Source organism: Lepisma saccharinum, chromosome 10 (genome assembly GCF_977018435.1).
Source record: "Lepisma saccharinum chromosome 10, izLepSacc3.1, whole genome shotgun sequence".
Taxonomy (NCBI): domain Eukaryota; kingdom Metazoa; phylum Arthropoda; class Insecta; order Zygentoma; family Lepismatidae; genus Lepisma; species Lepisma saccharinum.
The window spans coordinates 16575348-16599290 of NC_139238.1; the positions used below are offsets into that span (position 1 = coordinate 16575348).

The following is a 23943-nucleotide window of genomic DNA, read 5'->3' on the forward strand; positions in this document are numbered from 1 at the left end:
ATTACGTGTAGGCAACGCATGTAGACGTAAACTTATAGTCTACAGCACATCACTGGTTGCAATTCACGTTGTTCTCAAGCAGTGTAATATCTCAACGTCGAGAGTATTGATCGGTGCGAAAAAGTGGAAAAGTTAGTCGGAGTTTAGCATCAATATAGCGAGTTATGATTGAGTTTTAAGTTCATATTTCATTATATAAGTTTATTTTTACCACAGCAATGCTTCTAAATGAATCAGGAACTGGCAACACTGAAAAAATGTAAAGTGAAAATTTAAGGGAGCTTACAGACCGAAGCAACACGGGGTTTCACACCGAAGCGACACGCGTTCCTTGAGTCTAAACAAAGCATGCACCACGCATGCGCAACAGACACACTGAGGCGACACTGATAAAAAGGTCCTGTACGAGCGACAAGCGGCAGCATTTATTTGTGAAGACTTGTTATCTAAAAAGTGATACGTGTCGATTGTCGGGTCGGTGCGAAAGCTACCGAAGAGTGACGAAGGGTCCCGAAATGTAATGACTTGAAGAGTCCGCACTACAGGCAGAGTATCATTTTATACTTTACGACACTGGACATCATATAAAAGCCAGAATCTTGCTCTGGGCTCTATTGAAGTTTATAGATCGTAAATGTCACTCACTGCACAAACCTTGCAAGCTTCATGCAAGTCTTGCTAGGAAGGGGAAACGGAAGAAATAACTACCAACAATTGCATCGAGCAATAAAGATTGCAAGAAAAAAGCACCTCATGCAACTGCAACGAGCATAATAATTACGTCCAGACAGTTCAGATTATTGGCCAAGCAACCTGAGGCACGTGGTCGGTGATCAAGATATCATACCGGTAGATGGAGTTAATACTATTCTCGATGTTCACTTTTTTTGTGTGTATGCTTCCCACCAGAGGTCGCACCTGTTCTTGATCGCACGTGGACAAGGAGTTAAGCGACCTTTGGGCAGTGGCTACTGGGGTAAAAGGTGACTTGTTAAAACAAATACTGCTCTTACAAGGTCAAGAAAGAAGCTAAAGTAGGCAGTGGAAAGTTTTACTGGAAATAGAAACTCTATGAGAGACAAAATGGTGGAAGATTACATGGTACTAACAAAAGAGAAGACAAAAAGGATGCAGAGAAGGTGAAATAACAGATAATTAGAACAGACAGGAAAAGAACAGCCTGAAAATTGAAAGTAGCCTGCATAACCTATTAATTATATGCAACAATCTAAACCACAGATAAGAAGGAAAATCGCTATTGTTATCAACTATTGTTGTGGAACTGTACATAAATAAATAAAATGGATGCCAGTTTTGGTTTAATTCCAATTCAGCTTCATTTTTTAAAAAGGTAAAATTTCCGTGAAAATAAAGTTTGTGTCATAAAACAAAAAAAACTGTTAAGCTGATTGGCTGTTTTGAGTCCAGCAACCATGTAGCACACTAATTTATTAGGATATAGAGGAGAAAACTTTCAATAACATAAATTGCGATTTGACGACGCGTATTTGTTCAATACGGTGAACCGCGGCGAGGAGGAGGAGTGAATGAAGTAAAGGGCAAGACGAGACTTCGGCATTGTTCTTGGTTGAAGGTACCATTCCTTCATTTGCTTGGAGTGACTTGAACCACGGAAAATCCTCAACTGGTCTAGAAGTTTAATCTAATGATATTCCGAATCCCGTTCATAACAGGCATTGATTTCTAATGAACACTAGTTCCTAAATGTCCAAAAGCGTTTCCTTGCATTGAAGCCTGTACAGATAGGCTAATCGGGACTGAGATTCGAACCCCTGTGCAGCGGGTATCGAACCAGGGATCCCTTGATTACAAGGCAATAACGTAACCACTACGCCATCGGGGAGGCCCATCTGGTTTTAGAAATTAGCACGAAAGTTATTTGCGGAAATGGGTAGACGAAACAGATATTCCCGTGTTCCCTCAACCTAACCGACTGGTTTTGGCTTACTGTTCATTTCGTGTAATCGCTCACCGCAAAGTTATTATGATAAAGCACTTTTGCTTCCACTTCCTTTACACTTAGCGCATGCGCAGTGCTTGACAATCCATGATGGCCGTCTGTCGTAGACTTTACGCTCTCTTAGTTTCGGAAAAGGAAAACCTGGCCGGAAACACGGAGCAGTGGAGCAGGACTTTGATAAAACACTTGGCGCCCAGAAAAGGAACATCACTTTAGGAAGAGCATATGGGGGATAGGCAGCGCCTCTATCGCGATATCTTGGAAACACTGTTTAGCATTCCGTTACCCCTGGGAACAATGATACTTCGCACTCTCACATATTCAAGATCCTAGCCTGGAGGAGCGTAAATAGAATATTGTGTTGTAAATAGTGAGGAGGCGGATCGTTCTGTGCGTGGTGATGCTGCTAATTGCAAGCGCATGCGCAGCTAAGCGGAAAAGCTGATAGCGGTTCTGCAGCTAAGCAGAAAGGCGTAACTGTTCACCGTAGCTGTAAATGAGAATGAGAATGGAAAATTGTATGTTCTTAATCGTTTCTTCCTCCCGAGTTGTAATCAGCCGACCTCCGTGGTGGAGTGGTTAGTGCATCGACCTACGGCGCCAGGGGTCCCGGGTTCGAATCACGACCTGGGCATGGGTATTCGTTTTGTATGTCGCTTCATAAATATCATCAATCATCCTCATCGTCTCGTTTAGCCAAACGTGACAGAAAAGGAGCGCTAAATAACAAAAATCAAATCTAACCAAATCAGCTACTGCACCGTATAGTAATAAGTAGGTCTCGGATAGTTATGCACTAAAAAAACGCATGCAAATATGCAGTAAAAAAGTGTAAAATATGCACTTTAAAAACCTGTTTAATTTTAAACGCTGTATATTACAAAGTATGAAATATTACATGCCAGGCAATGAATATGTATTATTCTGAATGCTCATTTACTACACAGATTTTTTTAAAAAAATAATATGATTCTGCGTTAAATGAAACACAATACACTACAGATCCAGATCATGATTGCATTTGATAACAACGTGTCTCAAATTTTCGAACTTGAAACTCCTTCTGTTTTCAGCTAGAATAGTCTTATATTGAGAAACACACGTTCCACTTGCAAGATACAAGTGGACTGTATTTTAGGGCAACAAAGTCAGACACATCAAGTTCCAGATCATCCACACGCTGTCCATTTGCGATAAGAAACTTACACGCGGCGTTGCCAGCTTAGTCGAATATTGAGGTGAGAATGACGTACTTGCCACATTTCATACAATCCAGGAAGAAGGAAAGAAGAAAGAAAAGATAAAGAATAGAGAAGAGAAGCGAGGACATGAAAAGAGATGAAAAATAAATACAGCATATGCTCGGTGTTGGTTGTGGGTACAAAAATATGCACAACATAAACTTATTTTCATACAAATATATGCGCAACATAAACTTATTTTCATACAAATATGCACCTGCATATGAAATATGCATTTTTAGTTCAAAATCCTTAAATATGCATTTGCATATGCAATATGCATAATTATCCGACCCCTAGTAATAAGGTATTACAAACTTGTGTTGGTTTACCGTCAATTTTTAAGCGCGATTTGTGTAGAGTGGGGGTCTATCCACGCACTACCAAGCACCCACAAATGTTTGGCAATGGCTCAATGTACTTTACTCATCGCACACTTCTCAAATACCTTTTTTTCCGTCAGGCCGCACCCTACGTATTCTGACGTAAGTTTAGACATGTTAGTTCATAAATAATACCTTTGTAGTCAATCTCAAAAAAATATGGTGTATTTATTCCAAGAGCCCTAACCTTTACATGTCTAATCTAAGAACGAAAGATTTCTGAGATTACGTCAGAAGACAAGGAGCTGGACTTGACCGAAAAGGTGTTTCAAAGGTGTGCTATAAGCGAGACCAAAATTTACCTTCACAACCTCTCTAGAGTGTCTGGATAAACCCCTGGCGTGAGGTAATCTATCACCAAATGGATCCCAATACCCCGTTAATACCGCGTAACCAGATAAACACCAAACTTCGAGAAATTTATGCTTTCGGGCATATGAAAGTATAACATTTTGGAAGACGAGAGAGATTATGTTGTAAACACATGGTTAACATTGAAAATATGATGTTTTATGTCTCTCGGCAAACGTCCGACGATGTGTTATGTAACTATTGGTTGGAGGTATATCGTTGCATTGGCCTACATCTGACTTGACGAGTTGTTGTTTGGGCTGGCTGTATCTTTCTGCAACTGTCGCTGGAGAACTTATCGAAGGTTTGGTCCCATGAAGGCCAGTATCTGTAAAACCATACATACTACAACACGCAAAATTTCCAAGGTCCAGTAGAAACAAAATTCACAGAATATCTTAAAGCGCATTCTATTTATTTTCTTATGTGCACATCACACTGCATATTATTACTGAAGCTACAGTGCCTTTTACGCAAAAAAATTTAAAGTTATTTTACATTAGAATAGAACTTGGAAATTCTATTCTAACCCAAACATTTGTGCGTTAAAGGCAGTGCAGGTTCGGTGTCCTTCTAAATTTTTGACTATAAGATAGGAGGCAATCCGTGTTCATTCTTGTTGCGACATCTAACGATTTCCTTTCAATCACAGTTACTAATCTGGGGGTTCCTTAGTTCGAACACGAGTGGAGGAATATCCCATTTTAAACTGTAGGACCAGTCCCGATTAATCTATTCTAGCACAAAGTGGACTGAAAACGAACTATCTAATCCCTAATCGCCGCAAGCCATACTAGCTTTACTGTCGCCATATTCATTTCCGACTGTGCATTCATACGGTTGTGGCTCCGTAAATATTTATACATGTTCACAGTGTCCTTTCTTGTCGTTTACACGCTTAGAATCCCTCTGTTCAGCGGGACAAGTATTTACGTAACACTCTGTGTTTATCATAACCAGTCTGGGAAAAAATATAAATTATTTCCTCGACGAGACGACTCGGGAGGGTCTGCCACATTGAATCAGACGACTCTTCTTCGAAACAAAGGTAACAGAGGGTAGAAACGAAATGAAAATAATTTTCAAAACAATCAACAATACGAGGATGACAGATGTTTTCAGCCCAAATTTTCCGACTCGCCTGCAACCAAAGGAAGGGTGGAAAACCAGCTTCCTTAGCGTTCGGACAATCTGAAAGAGTTGCCTTTGCAAGCATCATTACGCATGCTAGGTCCTCTCGTAGCCTCCTCTTTTCCCCTGTCTCCAAAGGGGAACTGACGCTGGGAACTGCAACCCAAAGACAACACAGGCGGGATCTTCTCCACCGCAGGGTAAACCTTGCATTCAAGTCGAAACTTGTTGCCAAAGTAGAGTCCTCTGTAGACTCCCATAATACCCTCAGTCTACCTTGTCTTGTATGGGACCCGGCTGATCTGTTCTCAAGTCAAATGTCTGCTGAGAATTTCCTGGGAGGCACATTTTTGGGAGGGAAATATCTTCCTGTGGCCAGAGAGTAATTTCGCTACCAAAAAAGCATTTTATTCTTTGAAAAAGGGGATATCTTCCTTACAAAAGGGATTTTTGTTTAGGATTTTTTCACTTTGTAAAAAAATGAAAGGGAAATTTTAACATATCTTTAACAATACTTAGAACACTTAGATATGTTTTATTAGTCAAAGGTATTTATTTACTGTAGCCATGCCACAAAAAGTTTAGAATTGGACTCCAAGAAGGGGCCAGACCGCCAATTGAGGGGGGAGAAGGGTTGGTACGCAAAGATTCCCAAAAGTAGGATAGTTAATACAGTCTGATAATAATTAGGATATTACATATTGATAGTCAAAATTATTTTTTTCTAAAAACTGGTAGACGCTTGGCGGCAGCCACTTTCTGGGGGGCATGGTCCATTGTGACCCCCCTTTTTAGAGTCGCCACTGGGAGTTATTTTATGAGGGACTTTTTTTTACAGGTGAAATTATTATCTTAGCGGTAAATGTTCAGAAAGGAAAATGTTTCCCTGAAAAAGTAACTTCTTTGAAAAATGCATTTTTTTACAATTGCAATTTTTTCGTGGGATTTTTTAAAGGAAGTAGGTTTTATTTCCTGTAAGTCAATGTCTATGGATAGGGCCTCCTCGATGGTGTAGTGGCAACTCTGTCGCCTGTAATCAAGGAGTACAGGCTTCGATACCCGGTGGAGGCACATAGTAGTTCGGATCCCGCTTTACACCAAAAGCTCAGTCACGATTAGCCTGTCTGTGCATAAAGTGAAGTTAAAAACTCAAAATATTAGTCGACTGACTTTGAATATCAAGAATTCAATATCTGGTATGGTGTGTTTCCTCAATAATTACCCGCAGAGGCAAATGTAGACAGAGCAGTGTTAAGTAGCTTACTTATCGCTTGTGATAAGACATTTTTCTTTTGAGCTTGTCTTCACAGTACACGTGAAAGGAAAGGAGGATAGAAGAACAAGATAAAGAAAATAAAACTTCAGCGTCGTGGGAGTATACAAGCAAATTGCCAGTCCATGACTGAACATGATCGCGCCATTTGATAAGTGAGCGCCGTTCAGTGAAGCGACTAAGAGACGCGGGAAACATTAAGTAAGTGGTCACGTGGTTAAACGCTTTCACACGCCACTGAAGAAATGCTGATACTTCTCGTGTATCCCCAAAGAATCAATAGAGTTGGAACAGGCTGCGCATAGTAGACACTAAAACAAGAAATAGAGTAATAGTAAATTAGAGTTTGTGGGTAATTCTACAAATAGGCAATGTCACACGCAGAAACTTTTACAATGGGTTAAAATCAAATGCTGTATCTTGAAGTGGCAAGTTTGTCCTGTTTACTTTTTCTTCATAAGAAAGAAGCATTTTCAGAGGAAAGAGTAGAAACATGCAGCCAATAGGGAATAAGAGAAGTAAGAGATGAAACTGGACACAGAGAGACACAGAAAATGAAAATAGCAGGTAAAGTTCTTCGTACATGTAGCACCGTGCCATGAAGACACATTTATTGAATGTTGGAGGCAGGGACCCACACTTCTCAATCTTGGCCATTTTGGAGGTGATGTGATCAGCACCACGTTCAGGACGCGTTTACCCCCAGGTACTCATTGATTTGAGGCTGGGTGAGCCACAGAGCCGTTCCATGCGGGGACAAGGCCGGAAAAATTCCGACCTTAGATCAGCCACACTGGGAATCGAACTCAGGTCTCCCGTGTGGCAGTCAGACGCCCTACCGTCTACCGACTAAGCCACCGCGGCTAGAAAGAGGGCAGAGAAGAGAGAACACCCCCAACCAGATGTCGCTAATCCGCCAGTGGGGTAAACACTAACACCTAGACTGAAAAAATACTTTTTTTTACATTCTTTTTTTATCCCTCTAGGTTAACCTAGAACAATGAAAGTGAATGATGAAATTATAGCATGAATTAACTATACGAACCTATGAGTTGAATTGAGTTGGGTTGGTGTTTTAAGTCCACTTTATGCACAGCAAGGCTAATCGAGACTGGACCTAAATTTTAAAGTGGGATCCGAACCACTGTGGCATGTGCCTCCACCGGGTATCGAACCCAAGACCCCTTGATTACAAGGCAACGTTGTAACCACTGCGCCATCGGGGAGGCCCTACGAACCTAGGAAGAAATAACTAGCGTAGAAAACTTGATCTTGATAGCTTTAAAGGGGATAGGGATCTCTGTTCAAACCATTATTACCTAGTCGAAAAATAATGATAATATTAATAATAAGGTAAAGCTTTTTTTGGAAATTCACTAAGGGAATTTTCTCGTGTGAAAATTCTACCCTCCGTCTTATAGCTTTAAGGGGAAGACAATCTTCATTGTGTGTTTGGGCAACTGCATTATAATGGACTTTATAATTTCCCTTTTTTGTCAAACCCTGACAAAGGGTGTGGGTTGGGGGAGAAAATGAGAAAAAGCGAGCCATTCTTCCTTTTAGATACTTTCGAGTGACTAAACGACTGCATATGTCGTCAGAGTGTGTGTGTGTGTGTGCGTGTAAAGTTATTCAGGCATAGCATCACGTTAGAGCCATCGCACTGTGTAATTTGACTTCCTGCCCTTTCGCGTTTCTCTTTTGTGTGTCCAACTACTGCGATCCTTGTACCAAAAGCATTGACTTCCGGTTGTACCTCTATCTAGAGTCTTCTCTTGACTTGGTCCTCTATTCAAGAGGGAAGTTAACAAAGGTTTCAGCAGCTTTTCAGGGTTCAAGAATTGAATGCGTTTGCAAGATCGGATTATTTCACTCATACAATGAAATTTTAACGAAAATGAGTATCTGCTTTTCTTAATAAAATATTTTAGTTTACTTTATATACTCGTTTGCATCCAAAGAAGTAGTCGGCAGATCAGACTGTTTGAAGATGCAAGGAAATAAATCCTGGACATAAGAATTAGGTAACAAATTATTCATTCGGAAAGCGAGCAACAGAATCTGGACTTCTAATCGAGTAGCATGGAGTCATTCAACCCTTGTAAGGGCCATAAACTCTACACAGGATTGACCACGTTCCTGCCAACACCTCCCATGCAAGGAATCATTCGGTCCGGTCCTTATAAGGACCACAGACTCAACACAAGCTCTTCCTAGTTTTCCGATTTTGTAAATTATCTTTGAAAATTAAAGAAAATCAATATTGAGACATGAAACGATATGCAGGTTTTCATCCTGTAATTCAAAATGTCTTATAGAAAATAGCAGAAGCAAAATAAACATTAATTAACTGAATTACGTTATACCTTCACAATTACTAAAATATTCATGGCAGCATAGTTTAACGGAGCTAGTGACATCTGACGGTAGTATGTGCATATCTACGTTGCTTGTCATTATTTGGTGTTTCTTGTTACATAATTCTGACACTGGCCTCTCCGAAGGCATAGTGGTATCGCTGCCACCTTGTAATCAAGGAGTTCCCGGTCTGTTTTTCGGTGGAGCCACCTTGACGACTTGGCAAATGTTTGAACTATCTACGACAGCCTGTGAAGCACCACAACTTCAGAGGCAGAGGGGACCTCCACAAAATTCCTACACGGAATATTACACGAGGTAACAAGTATTATAAGAGGATAGATTGACAAAGGGACTCGCGAAAAAAAAATGAACGGAAATTACTGAAAGGAAGAGAAAAAAAACACATGAGAACGTAAAAATGGAATCACAGGAAGAGCCATGAATGAAGACACCGGTAGCAGGATTCAAGGTAGCTGAACAGCGAAGGAGAGGGGCGAAGAATGACTTGGTAGCCACTGGAACCCTAAGATTGGAGAGGGGTGGGAGGTGTATGCATTTCACAAGGGTACTCCGCCAAAGGTAATAGTAGATCACCAAGGGAACAGGTGGAAACAGGTGTTCCTTCCAAGGTGGGCGACGGCAAACCACAGGATCTTCGGGCGAAGGGCCAGTCATGCGCCGTTGGGTAGCCTGTGAAATGCTGGGCTTATTTAGCCAGGGTTTCGTTACACTCCCTCCCCCACCACTCTCTCCACGAACCCACCACAAGATTCCGACAAATCGTGCTGTCATGATTCCTTATTGCGCCGCGGAGAATTCGAAAAAGAGGAATGGGGGGGTCTGTTGCCTCGGTTGTCAAAGCAAGATTCAAGGGCACTCTGCCCGGAATGGCGGATTCTTTTGGAAGCCAGGGGGAACATGTTAATTTATTTCTCTGTACAGTGGTGCAAGGTCTTGTAGCAACCACGACTGGAAAGATTCCTGAACACATAGCAAATGCTCAGAGAGCTTCTAAACTTGCTGGAAATTAGTTCAAAAGTGCTCCTTGGCTGTTCAAATTATACAGGAAATGACTTCAAAGCACTTATAAAGCATAGCCGAAAATGATCATGGAAATATTCGATAAGACTTCGAACACAGAGCCTTGCACATGTGCCAAATTCAAAGTATTAAGCCCACTTTATGCACAGATAGGCTAATCGGGTTTGGACCTACCGGGACCCCTTGATTACAAGACACAATGCTATCACTACGCCATCGGGAAAACCCAAACCTACAGTTCACCGGGCATCGAACGCAGTATCTTCTGATTACCCTATGTCATCGGGTAGGTCCTCTGTATAAAATTCTTCAGAGTACTGTTGAGCACATTAAATGCCAGAAAACTATAAAATTTGCGTCAAAACAAACATGAAAGTGTTACATAATATTCAAACATGTACAAGGTGACTTCATAATACATTCGAAAGGGAAATTCTGTGTAAACATTACCCCGAAATGCACATACAAATATTCCATATTTGTTCAACTGCTTTTGAACACTCTTAGATTTGAATCTAATGGGTAATATCTTTGAGATGTCGCAAGTCAATTACTTACAAATACGTAAACAACAACAAATGCAAATCATTTGAAAACTTTCATGAACGATCTACCAAGCAGATATAAGTTTCAGGGACTGCATGCTTCTTTAAAACATCTGGGGTAGGTTCAATTTACAAGCAGTCTTCAGGTTTCCATGGCGCTTCATCAAGTTATTTTAAACCATGATTTCCCCCAATGTGGTGGTGAGTTTCATTTTACGTAATAAACCAAATTGATATATTGAGACACTTGTCCCAGGTGTATGCGAACAGGGAGAAATAGCCAAACTGTTGAAGTACAGTGGGGTGCGCAAGTATTGCTCGTCAAATTGTCCATAACTATAATTTTTCTCTGCAACTTAGTGTTTTAAGGATTGGCTTTTTTGCTAGTGCAGATGTTATAGGCAGCTTATTTAGCTTTTTGTTTCAATTAATAAACATGGTGGTGGGCAATTTGTTTGGGAATACTTATGCATTTCACTGTACTTCGGTAATTTTAACAATCCATCAATGAATTTGACAAGATTTTCACTTGAGGATTGCATGCGACAGTATGTATTCTTGAACGACCGGAAGTTACAGATTTTCCCGCCAGAGGTCAGTGTCAGCCTACTTCCTCAGATGAGCGTCTTGGAAGAAACGGCCGCAGCTTCCGTCGCACCTGCCACTCCCGTGATTCAACCGTCAATCTCTCAAGCGAGACCGATCGCCGGATGCCAGAGACACACTTCGTGCATCTTCTCCTACGACCTCTGACCTCCCCTGCAATTACCCAGAGTTCCACCTTCCGCGGCGCGAGGGCGACACGAGAGCGCTCATTCATTCGCCTCTGGTGTGAATCACTGCCGAGTCACCGTCTGGAAACGATTGTTCTTTTGTTGGAAGGAGGGGAGGAAGACGCGTGGACAAGTCACGAGGCCGTTTGGTTGTTTCGTCGTTACGAGAGCATGCCAAGATTCAACAATGGACTCGCGACTAAAGACCGTTAACGTTCAAGATTTAAAAATTCGAAAAAGTCATTGTATTTTAACGACGAACTTCAACACGTTATAACAGTAAAGCGTTTTCCAATTTTTCAAGCGCGCTATGACTATAAAGGTCCTAGGTTCGAATCTCGGTCTGGGCATGTGTGTGTTCTTTGTGAGTGTCCCTTCATGAATTTCTTCGTATCATCACTCATCCTAAACTTCGTGGTTAGCCAAAAGTGGCAGAAAAGCGAAGTAAAATAGACCAAATCAATCAGCCAATTCAATTTTTAAAAATAAACAACACGATATATTTTACACTTCTCCTATTACGGCATGCACCAAAAACTCGATTTTTCGAATTTAATGGGACAACATCTGATTAACAAAGGAAATTTAGGATAATTCGGTATTATGCAATAAGTATTTCTCTTGTAGTTCATGTTTAAACACTTTTTTTGATGTACCTAACGTTTTGGGAGAACACACGCTCCTGTCATCAGACATTTATTTTCAGTTTGATTAATGTTGAATCTTAAGGAATCCTGTTCACAACTAATTTCATGTTTCCACATATTGTGCTGTGAAAACATTTTTTGGGGGAGACCAAAAAAATTGGATTTTGAAGAAACGGTAATTCGTAAAATTGATTCTTTCCAGCTTATCAAAACCTTGTCCGGTTTCAGTTTTCAAAGCAGTCTTTTTCGGCTTTCAAAATTAATTTTCGGTTTTGGTTTTCAAAATTTTATTCATGGATACGAAAAAAACTGTTCTTGAAAACTGAAAACCTGAAGTGCCAAATAATATCAACAGTCTCCAACTATCAATGCCTCACTTTCCGAGCAAGCTTTAGTAGATATCACCATGCGCGTTCGGAAGGGGGGCAGATGGTCCACGGTCCCTTGGGCAATGATATATATATCTATAATTTCATTTTAGTCACAGTACTTTGTTAGTTGTTATCAAGGCGTTGCAAGAACATGATAGCTTCAATCTGAAGGAGTGTTTGTTGAGGGGGACGACACTATTATGGGTGGATATGACTAGTTTGCCTTCCCCTGAAAATATACCTTCCTTGTCCCTCCCTGGAAGAAATCCTGCGGGCGTCTCATGGATATGACATAACACGTATGTAGAAATTTAAAAAGAAAAATGCAGTGTGCACTCACCCTCATCTCTTCCGGCGTGACGCTGTAGTCTGTGTAGTAGCAGAGCAGCTCCACCGTGAGAGAGTGGCACTGGCGGATCTTGGACGCTAGCAGGAGGCACACGGCTCCCGTCAGCTGCAGCTGTCTCCTGTTGATGTTGCAGCAACACAGGAACCTGTCCAGGAAGTTCACGGCCAGAGGGAACACTTGGTCCTCACACCCCTGCTCCTCGCACACCTACAAGACAACATAAATAATCTCATCAGCAAAAAAGAAAATGCATTCATGTACGCCAGTATTTAGAAATTTTAGAATACTAATAATTTCTAAATTTGTTAACATCACTACTGAACAGGAGGGGGGAAAAGTCGTAATGATCTCTTTCAACTTCATGTAGATAAACACGCTCGTATGGGGGGAGGGGGGGGCATGGGTGATATGAAGGTAAAGACAAAGTCTATTTAAGTCCACTATATATTCAGCAAGGTGGGATCAGAAACAGTTTACTGTGCATCCACATGTAATCTAACCTGTACCTCTTTACTCCAAAACGATAACACTGGAGATAAAACCATCACACACACACACACACACACCTTCTCTCTCAATCTCACACACACACATATACATATATTCGATAATTCATGGCATACATGTGTCTTTGTTAAGAGCAAAAACAAGTTTTAAAAAAGTTTTCAATTTAAATATTTCAACTTATTTTTGAGCTTAGGTTCTTATTTACATATATGATCTATTTCATTTCAGTTCTGATTGTCTTGTACATTACTTCTTATACATTGCCACGCGCAGTTTGAAATCATTCCTTGTTCTTGACAAATACCATTTTTTAGAAGTTCGAAGTGAAATTCGCATTCTAAAAAATCAGTGTAAATTTTGAAACTGTCATTTTGTTCGTGTTTCTTGTGCTACTAATTTTTATACCGGAGCAAATAACCACAGTGTTGACGCATCGATAAATCGTCGACATTACAGTGTGACTTGGAAGTGAATTCACAATATATCGCAAGGTAATCAAGAGATTCCAGTTCCGAAAGTGGTGTGGTTCCTCATTTTAAACTGTAGACCCAGTCCCGATTAGCCAACCCGTGCATAAACTGGACTCAAAACTTTGCCATATTTCTTTCAAATGATATGTGACACTTATGTGACACTCAACAGTCCAGTGTGTGACTGGTTGCATACTAGTAGGGTGCGGAGCGAATATGGCTTGATGAAGTGAAAACCTGACATCACCATGCGATGGGGATGACATCTAACGGAAATCTGTGGTAACTCTTACATTGCTACTTGCTTAATACAGAATTAACTTCCTTCTAATGTTCGTCACGACTCAGGAGCTTGTTTCTCGTCGGTCTGGTGGCTGCGTACTGATGGTCTCGTAATCTATGACTCCGGTTCGAGTCACCATCTAATTAAGATAGGTATATTGTCGCAGTCCTCCGTGGCGGAGTGGTTAGCACAGCGTGCTACGATGCCAGGTTGGAAGTCCGGCCTGGGGAATGGGTGTTCTTTGTGCATGTCCCTTCATCAATTCCATCATATCATCACTCATCCCCATCTTCGCGAATAGCCAAAAGTTTTAAAAGTGGCATTGTAAAGTAATGCACTCAAGACTTGAACTAGACGACACTCTCGGTCACGCATATCGATTTCGGTCTAATCTCAAAGGATCGATCTTTCACGTCGTGATTCCTACTTCTATCGAATTTCGAGATAAGGCCAACAGATGTCTCGTAGTTCACTGGAGGCCCGAAAACGTCAATAAAATTATTTTAAATCAAACTCGAAACGCTAGAAATGAACATTCTGGTTTGTCAAACAGTTTTTCAAAAGAAAACTTTCACATAAGGATCAGCGTAGACTACACTAACTCAAAATGTTCAAAAATATTGCAGCAACCACTTCATTCATGTGTTCACAAATACTATATTAGTCAATAGTAACTATCTGGAAATGGTATATTTTCGTGCAATTTCAAAATACAAGGTTAATTCGTGCAAAGTCAGTGGAATATCAATAATATTTATTTTATTTTACTAATATACTGTATTTGTTTATTAATAAAGTGTATTTGAATAACCGGATCAGTACATAGAGAGGTATTGAAATAAACCAGATTTAAGAACTTGCCTTCTAATTACTAAGTGAAATGTACAGCCTGGGGATACAATCTTATTTTGTTTAGGGAAGATCCTGTTGATATTGGACATTTCAGCACATGGGCTATTTCTGTTCATCACACAATACGTAGACAAGCCCCTTAACTATAACAAAATTGAGGACACTCACCTAACAAGATAATAAAATATGGGTGTAGAAAACTACTTCACTCAATTTTTAAAAACTAATTCATTCATTACTTATCAAGAACTACAACTATACTGTTTCCGAGGATAAAATATCCTTATACAAGGGCCATTTTTCTTGTAGTGGCAACACTTTTGGTATACGCTTGTCAGTTGTCGCTGGGACAAAAGACGATCGGGTCTTCTTTAGTCTTATACTACGGATCGTGTGTAGGTGTTTGGTGCTGAAAGTACTGTTGTGTGGTAGTTAGAAGACGTTAAGTGAAGTGTGTGTATAATCACGCTCTAAACAATGTTCACGCGTGAAGAAGGGCGAATATTTATCAAATTTCAGGTTGCACGTGGAAGGAATGCACGGCAAATTCACAAGGACTTACGCGAGGCATGTGGGCACCACGCTTTACCGAATCGTACCGTTAGCATTCGCGCCCTGTCCTTAGGCGCAAAAGATCATATCTCCTGAGATCAGGACCCATCATTCTCCACGATAACGCAAGATGACATACAACACAGTGGTGCAGAACGTCCTGCAACAATGGCATTGGGAGGTGTTGGAGCACCCACCTTATTCTCCTGACATGAGTCCCTGCGACTTTGATTTGTTTCCCAAGATGAAGGAACCGCTGAGAGGGAAACGCTTTCCAGACGTCCTAAGCATAATTTCGGCCACAGGACGGTCTCTGCGCACACTGGCAAGAACGGAAGCTCTCAATGGCATTCAACGATTGCTAGATGTTTGGAAACGTGTTCATGCAGCAGCAGGATTGTAAATGATTCCAGGCATGTATCTTCTTTCATGTCTCTTTCTCATGCATGTTGCCACTACAAGTAAAATGGCCCTCGTATATTGAATGCTGAGGCTGTAAAGGGACACTCAGCACACACAAGGACAAACACAGGACAGCATGATTCCACAGATTAACCTGGCCGTGAATCCCGGCGCCAGAACCTCGTTGACCTGCAAGAAAGTTACAGGGGTATACTACGAGGAAGTGAGATTGACTTTTGAGTGCCTTACTAGAAGGTCACTCAGTAAGGCACTCCTTTGCTTTCCTGAGTATGTAACTGTAGAACATTATTTTCGTATCTGATTTTCTTTTAAAGTTTGGAACTGACCTTAGAGAGATGGCAAGGTCTTATTTGCATAAACGAAATGCAACGGAATGAATTAAGAATCGGTACTGTAAATCCCGAAAGCACAAACACGTGACAATATCCTGCAGGGTATACTACCCTCGGAACAGCACAGAGTGACGTGTTGCAGCATCATTCAGGCAGTCAGCAACGGTTCAATAAGATTTCTTAAAAAATTCAAATTGTGTTCGTCTGTGGTGAGACTGGAAAAAAAAAAGACTAAGGTTTAGTTAATCTGAACGCGCTAATAAGTAGAATTTATCATATTTGAAGCAAATAATAGTGAACTAAAAAAAGTATTTGCTCTGGAATGTTCGTTTTAAAGCTTTCGGTGCTAAAGTTACCTTGGCTTGAAAACAAACAACAGAGCCCGCCTTCGTGATGGTGCGGTTAGCACAGCGTGTTACGACGCCAAGGAACTTGGGTTCGAATCCCAGCCTAGGTATGGGTGTTCTTTGTGAGTGTCCTTTCATCAATTTCATCATATCATCCTCATCGTCGCGATTAGCCAAAAGTTTCAGTAAATAACAAGAATAAAATGAAATCATGCTGATGGAGGTTTTCTCGTTTTGTCTCCTGTTCCAGACAGATACTGGCATGGACGTCCGCAGGATTTTTTCCAGGGGGGCAAAGGACACATATTTTCCTCCAAAATAGTGATGCCCTCTCAAAAAACACTATTTCAGTCTGAAATTATCATGTTTCTTCAACGAATTTATAATAATTAACATAACTTACTGTGATTGAAATGAAACTATGTGTGAAATATATAATTTTTAGGTACACATTCATTTTCCAGCCGGGGGGGGGGCGTGGCCTAACAGCCGAATCCACAGGTGACCGCAAACAAGTCAAAATTATTCATTAAGACTAGCAGAACCCCTCGACTTATTCCAATGCCTGGAGGAGGGAGAGGGTGCAACAGGGCTCCCGCACGAGTTAATTAATTATCGTATCGTAGTCCTTACTATAAATATAAGGAAAGCGTTGCTTCAGTCTGAAAATTATGCCTATGATTTTCAACAAGTCGATATTCTCAATTCTGGAGAACTAAAGCTGCTTTACACTGCCCCTAGAACAAACAAAATAAACTTGCTGTGTTTATATCACCTATTTTCTATCATTATTGTCTAGACAAGAACTAAATTTTGAGTTTCGGTTTTGTTTTAAGCCAAATTTATGCAAAGATAAGCCAATCTGACCTGCCAACAGTGTTAGTATTCTGCCATCGGGGAAGCCCAACAAGAAGTAAAGAAATCCACGTCGAAGTTTACTAAAAAATAGAACTTTGGTGTGGATTGCATTAGTTATAGTATATTTGTTATAAATAGGTGATAGAAACACGGGGAGATTCTTGCAAACTGCCTAGGAGTATTTCCAAACAGATGTAATTGTTTTGGATTGATTAAACCTTTTTATCTTACTTTTTCGAAATGGTTAAATTCAGCATACTTGAATCTGCTTTGCATTGTTCCTAGACAATTAAGATTTAGTTATCTGGAATTTACTATATTTTTGAAATTGTATAGTTTGTTGTGTAAGAATCTACAGCACGTGGATGTAAACACACGAGAGCTTAATTAAGGAGAAATGATACACATATAATAAATTGTAAATATAGTTAAGAATACCAATGTGGTTCTTCGAAAATGATTCCTTTCGGAAAGCTATTGTTGTAATATTGGCTCAATGATTAGCAGATATATAAGGAAATAACATTGACGTTTTCCTGATTAATTCTTGCTTTCAGACTTTGCAACATTTCTTGCATTGCTGATTAAATACCTTTCAATGCCACATTCCCCATCTATCGGTATGATTTGAAATACTCTGGAGTAAAACATGACAAGCGACATTTTGGTTAATGAGTTCAGTTTATTAACATAGAAGGTTATTAGAAGCTATATTGTTGATACATTGTTTTTGTATTGTGTTCACCAATTTCAGAAGTGTTCAGTGAGTCCAATACAAATAGTATGACATGACAAACAGACGCGAAAATTAAAGGATGGCTTTTTTTACTTTGTAACACAACAATGTTACTTATCATGTTTTACTCACTAGCCCTTCATTTATAAGCTAGTAATTATGCACTGTACTTACCTCCAACATCCACGTTGCGACCACTTTCCTCATGTAGGGTTGTATGTCTGTCTGCATGCTGCCGAAATAGTTGCAAGGTGGGAGGTACACTCTTTCCATGTCCAGCATGTTTCTTATCACTCTGACGTCTTGAAACAAAACACGGTCCCTTTCTGCCAATCGACAGTCTGTGAGTCTTTCAACACAAAGTAACTCCATAATTGACACTCGGATAGTCCACGTGCAACAAGAAGGCACAAAACAGGCACTGCGTAAACGATTTAGTCCCGAAAATTGTTCGTCCTTTTAAAGTGCAAAGGTTTTCCTAACCCGACAGAGGATAATCTATCGGAATTTAGTAAAATAAATTGACTGTACCGAACGACATGGTGTATTGCGCTTGTAGAACGAAATGCTAACACGGTTTCTGTGTAACGCGTTGCCGTACGCGAGTGGAAATGTAAACAAAAAAGGCGACGAGCTACCTCAACGCACCCTACCGGTCGCGAGTCCCAAACGTGTCTGTCGGAACTTTCACCTCAATCTTACGGAATCCCGTACTATGAAGGCATTTTATCCCAGCGTACACCTCATTCACAGCTGCCGGTGTTGGGCAGGACGAGCGAAAATCGACCTTAGCGGCAATGTTTTGGTGTTGCCAGGTGCGGCGTTTTAAAATGTTCTGAGTCACAAGAAAAAACCTGCGAGGCGTAACGAAGAAGGGAACTGAAGTGGAAAGAGAAAGAACACGCTTGTTCGTACAAGATATAGATGTTCGAAACTTACAAAAAGAAACAAGGAAAAACTCTCACTTCGACAAACGTAATTATTGCCATGTCCACTCAGGAATTTTGTAAGCACGTCGAGCGTCACTATTAGTTAAAACCAGCGATGTGCGTCTACGCGTAAGCAACGATAGTCTACATTCTACACGTAGACGACGTAATCTATGTAAACAACATGGGAAAAAGAAAAAGGTGATAATTTAGCAAAGGGCGCCGTGGAATTAAGAGAATATTACACTGCGTATCAGTTGAAAATTTGTGAGAAGAACCTTACTATTCTTCCTTACAAATTCGAACAAATTCTCATCTAGGAAAAGAACCTAACATAGCAAATATTCTAGTGTTTTATGGGAAAAAGATCACTTTGGCTCACGACTGCCATCTGTTGTCTTTTTTTGCATACTATTTATCTTCTTCCATAGTTGATGATAGAAAAGAAGATAAATTTTGTTGTAAATTGGTTTCTTGTCAGTTCGTTAGGAACCAATATAGTTGAAAATGTCACTTTCCTTTCACGAAATCCTTGGAAATTAATTCAAATGCACTTTAGATTGTCTACGTAGTGGTTATCACATCGCGCTACACCAGGGATCCTGGAATCGAATCCCGGCCTGGGTGTCCTTTATGAGTGTCCTTTCATCAATTTCATCATATCATCATCACTCATCCTCATCTTCGTGATTAGCTAAAGTGGCAGAAAAAGCTATGTAAAATCAATCAATCAATCGAACAAAAGTATACAATTTTTGTAACCGTAACGGGGAAGGGGGAAGTTAAGGGATCAAACGAGTTCAATTTTTACCTTATTTACCATATTTTTATATACTCTTTCGGTAGGAAATTTTTGCCAAGGAAAGGGGCATGTTCCATAAACCCCTCACGGGGGACTCCGGTGGCTACATTCAACCGATATTGCCATTTTTATTAATATTTACATGATTTTTTATATTAATGAACCAATCACGACGATGAGGATGGAATATTTATAGCCGTCGAGATCAAACTCATCAATATCTTACCTAGATAGCCCCTTGTCGAGCCACAGTATGTCTTCTCATAGAAGGAGGGGAGTCAATTCCTGTTTTCTGAAATTGCTCAAAATGGGTATTTAATAATACTACACTCTGTCAGGAACGAAAACAAGTCTTCTGCGCAAGGAGCAAGGCGGGAGGGTTCGCGCCGCTTTGCTCCTCCCACTCGCTTTATCCCCTTCGCAACCGTTATGCGCGGCTCCCGATTTATCTATCGCCGCATACAGTGCTTCATAAACAAACAACAATTTTCTTTTTACTCTTCTCGCAACAATTTGTCTCAAACTATAAAGCCTCTAATCGTAAACGAATCGTTAAACGGGACAATTAAAGTCTGTTGTATTACAGTTTTAAACACTGAGAGAACGAAAAGAAGATAGGAAAGTTGCTTTTTCAGTCCGTTTCCTCGTTTTTTTATTTGAGTAGTTTTTCAAGTTTTTAATTTTTAGTGCAATTAGTAGTACTATTAAAGTTATTAAAAGAATAAACCTGATAATTAACAAATGCAATATTATTAACAAAATAAAATAAAAACGCGTTTCATACTATTGTACTTGTAATATGCCACTTTTATGGGCATTCATCAATATTTACCATCAATGACATGCTTTTTACAAAATTAAAATTGTATCATCCGCATATTTTATGAAAGTTAATGGAACCTGGTCTCCATTTAACGTTTCAATAAACAGCGCACACATCCTGCAAATGTTGGGACTACCGCACTGAATAAAGAGGTCCAAGGTTCGATACCCGGCGGAGGCACATCGTACAGTAGTCCTGATCCCACATTGAACTGCAAGTGCAGTCTGGATTAGCCTTCCTGTTCATAAATTCGACTTGAAAACAATCTTAAACCTACACTTTCGGGCTTGTGTGAAAAATAATTTCCAAGACCAAAATTACTTCACTTCCATATGTATATCTCATTTGGTGAGATCTCCATTGTCCCCCCGCCCCTCGTGTAAGTTATGCTGTTATGCTTCCGCGTCGTCGTAATTATCCTAAAGAGAAGGAAATGCGACGTAAGAGAAGAAAATACAAGATGAGGAAGATTAAGATTGAAAATTTTTATGGCATATTTCATTCCCCTCCTCTCTTATGGGCATATTTGTCTTTTCACTTGTTTTAGTACGAGTTCTTCTTATTTAATTCAATTTAGTTCAATATTGCACATTGCAACTTTTTTCATAATAATTTTTCATGTTTCATTGCGCAGTGGTTAGCACAGAGCGCTACGACGGCAAGGGTCTCAAGTTCGAATCGCGGCCTGGGCTTGGGTCTTCTTCGTGAGTGTCCCTTCATCAATTCATCATATCACCACTCATTAACTCTTCGTGATTAGCCTAAAGTTGAAGAAAAGCAAAGTAAAATAAACCAAACCCATTTTCCTCTTCTTTCAGTGGCATCTTTCTTCCTTTTCTTCACATTTTTTTGTTATTTTACTGTCTGCGTGTCGTTTCTTCAGCTTAAATTCCTCTGACCTTTATTGCTAATTTCCTCTTATTTTTAGTATTTTGAAATACTTTCAATTTTTTATCGGATGTTGGGAAAAAATACATGCAGAAGCAATAAAGAAAATGTTCTGGCAACCCTGCCATTGCTGTAAACAGCTGTAAGGTTATTCGTGTGTACGTTTCCTCTCCCATTCCGTTACACAATGACAGACGGACCCCTTCTTCTTCCACCCCACTTCCAGCGAGAGAGGCCCCTTCTCCTCTCCCTCCTCCCCTCCCCCTAACGGGGATCACCGACATCTTCAAGTGAATTAACATGACCCTGCGGGGAGTGAGATGACATGTCGGGACATGGATGACAGTTTTCAGTTTCTTTTGTCACTTCCCCTTTCTTCTTCTTCTTCCTCTCTCATTTACGGTGTTACCGCACAGAATAAAGTCAATCAGAATCTTACACAAGCGAAAGCATTTCACTATTCTTAACATTGTGCAATGGCTATTAATAATTCACTTTCAGGCCGCTAGATGTCGCAAGAATCGGCATGTTAAGGAGTGGCTTAAATTAGTATACCCTGTTCATAATGTTTACTCCTAGAGTTATCAGATAGGAAGTGCTTAATAATATGGATATAACAATTAAAACCGTTTTTGCAACGTAAGTTGAGATTTATATTATTAATACGCATAAATTTATGACAGTTGTGGCATTTCCCCCTTTCCGTCATTGAAATTGTATGTAGAATGTTGACAACACGATAAAATTATTTTGATATATTTACAATATAACTAGGGAATGAAAAAAAAAAGGTTCTGAAAATGTTTTCAAAAAAGTGCAAGGAAAGTACTGTGCATCACCAGCCCTAGGATAATTTGCGTAGGTACTTAATCTGCTGTCTTTCACAGCACCCCTCGCCCATGTTTTCACGCTACAATTCCAAAATTTGAATTTTCCAGATATCTCAGGAGGGGCAAGTGCCTCCCAGGAACCCCTCTGCGGGCGCCCTTGGGTGCGATGCAGATGACGCATGGTGCTGTGCTGGTTCCTTTTGCTTGTGGTCCCATTATAGCTAGTCTATACTTTATGAACGCAAAATGAGAAAGGAAATTATCACCTTCCCCAACTTACGACACACTCTCGTTTTTATCTTCTGGTTTTGAATAATCCACATTCAATAAAAGAGAAACTTTCTTTTAATACATTCCCAGGATGGGGCAAAATACGTGTACAGTCATCTTCAATAAAAATTACACGTAGATCCTGAAATAGTCGCTTCCCTGCAAAGTGAGCATTTCAGAATCTAGATGTCCAATTTTCATTACCGGTGATTGTACGTACATGCGCAAAGATGTAGAGAAGTGACATTACACGAAAGGGAAATATGAAGCTCCTTGAATTCTATCAATTACACTTCGCTTTAAATATGAATTCACATCAGCCAGCAACTTTTAGACAATACTCCATAATTTTGAGGTTTTCCAATTTAGTGCTGACGTCATTCTTGTTGCAAAGTTGGAGAAGAGGCAGATATGCTTATAGAAATCATTCGGTGTTGATCTTCAATAATGTCATAGCGTAAGGATATGATGCACTGTGGTAACATCATTAGATCATCAACAAATTCAGAACACAAAGTTTTTGTGCTGATCTGTGTGCGTGTGCCTAAAATCTATATAATTCGATTTAAACTTTAGATATCTCTGGAGTGATTAAACTTATGAATGAATCACCTACTTTTTTGAATCAATAGAGCTGTTCGACAGGTTCATATCCACTTCTCAGAAACTATTACATACATACTTTTAATATTCGTGGATTGACAGAAAGTTCAGGTTCTAGCTGCTGTATCAAATTATCCATCTCTTAACGACATTCAAACAATCCACGATATGAGAGCCCAGAAAGAACTGAAATATGAAATTTGGAGAACTCAAAATATACCAGTCATGAAACGTTAAGCACTGACCTCGGTAACATTATCGTATGGGTAAAACGGATTCCTTCAAATTTACAGGAGAAAGTACTTACGGAAAACATTTTCTTGAGCGTTTTGGAAGTTCCTGAATGTAGATTTGATCCATTTTAATGTGAATGCGTTTTGTTTTCTGCGAAAATCTCTGTCCGACACGCTGTTTCTGCTCCCGCCATTTGCTTTTTGCATGAGATTTCATTGTTCCGTGTGTTAAGACGATGCAACCCCGTAGCCAGTGTTTCAGCCTCGCCGTGTTTTCACTAGAACCACCTGTCGAGTTCGGAACAAGCCATTTTTCCCGAATGGGTGTCACTTATCGCACAACATTGTAGCAACATTGTGTTCGGACGTCACAGGAGAGAGCTGTTTTTACAATTTTTCTTTGTATTTATGCTAATGGAACCTAACCTAACAGGCCTAACCTAACCACGTAGGCATTCCTCGTCTGACGTCAATATTCAAGGTTGCAAGATTGTTGTGCGTAAAGGAAGAGAATTAACGAATTACGAAAGAAAGATGGTTCCGACCCGAATGGGTGTCACTTATCGCACAACACTCTAGCAACATTGTGTTCTGACGTCACAGGAAAGATCTTTTTCATGTTAGGCAATACAAGCTAACGCGTCTCTTAGCGAAAATAATAATTTTTCTTTGTATCTATGCTAATGGAACCTAACCCAACAGGCCTAACCTAACCACGTAGGCATTCCTCGTCTGACGTCAATATTCAAGGTTGCAAG

General features: G+C 40.0%; 1 protein-coding gene across 1 annotated transcript in view; it reads right to left on the minus strand.

The window, feature by feature from the left end:
- LOC145993793 (G1/S-specific cyclin-D2-like) overlaps positions 1 to 18462 on the minus strand; it is a 76453-nt gene extending 57991 nt beyond the window's left edge. Inside the window, exons 1-2 of the mRNA XM_083129596.1 lie at positions 17982 to 18462; positions 12439 to 12654 (exon numbers count right to left, since the gene is read on the minus strand). Of these exons, the coding sequence (XP_082985722.1) occupies positions 12439 to 12654; positions 17982 to 18179 (414 nt within the window). The 5' untranslated portion in view covers positions 18180 to 18462. The remainder of the gene's footprint in view (positions 1 to 12438; positions 12655 to 17981) is intronic.
- Positions 18463 to 23943: the final 5481 nt, after the last annotated feature.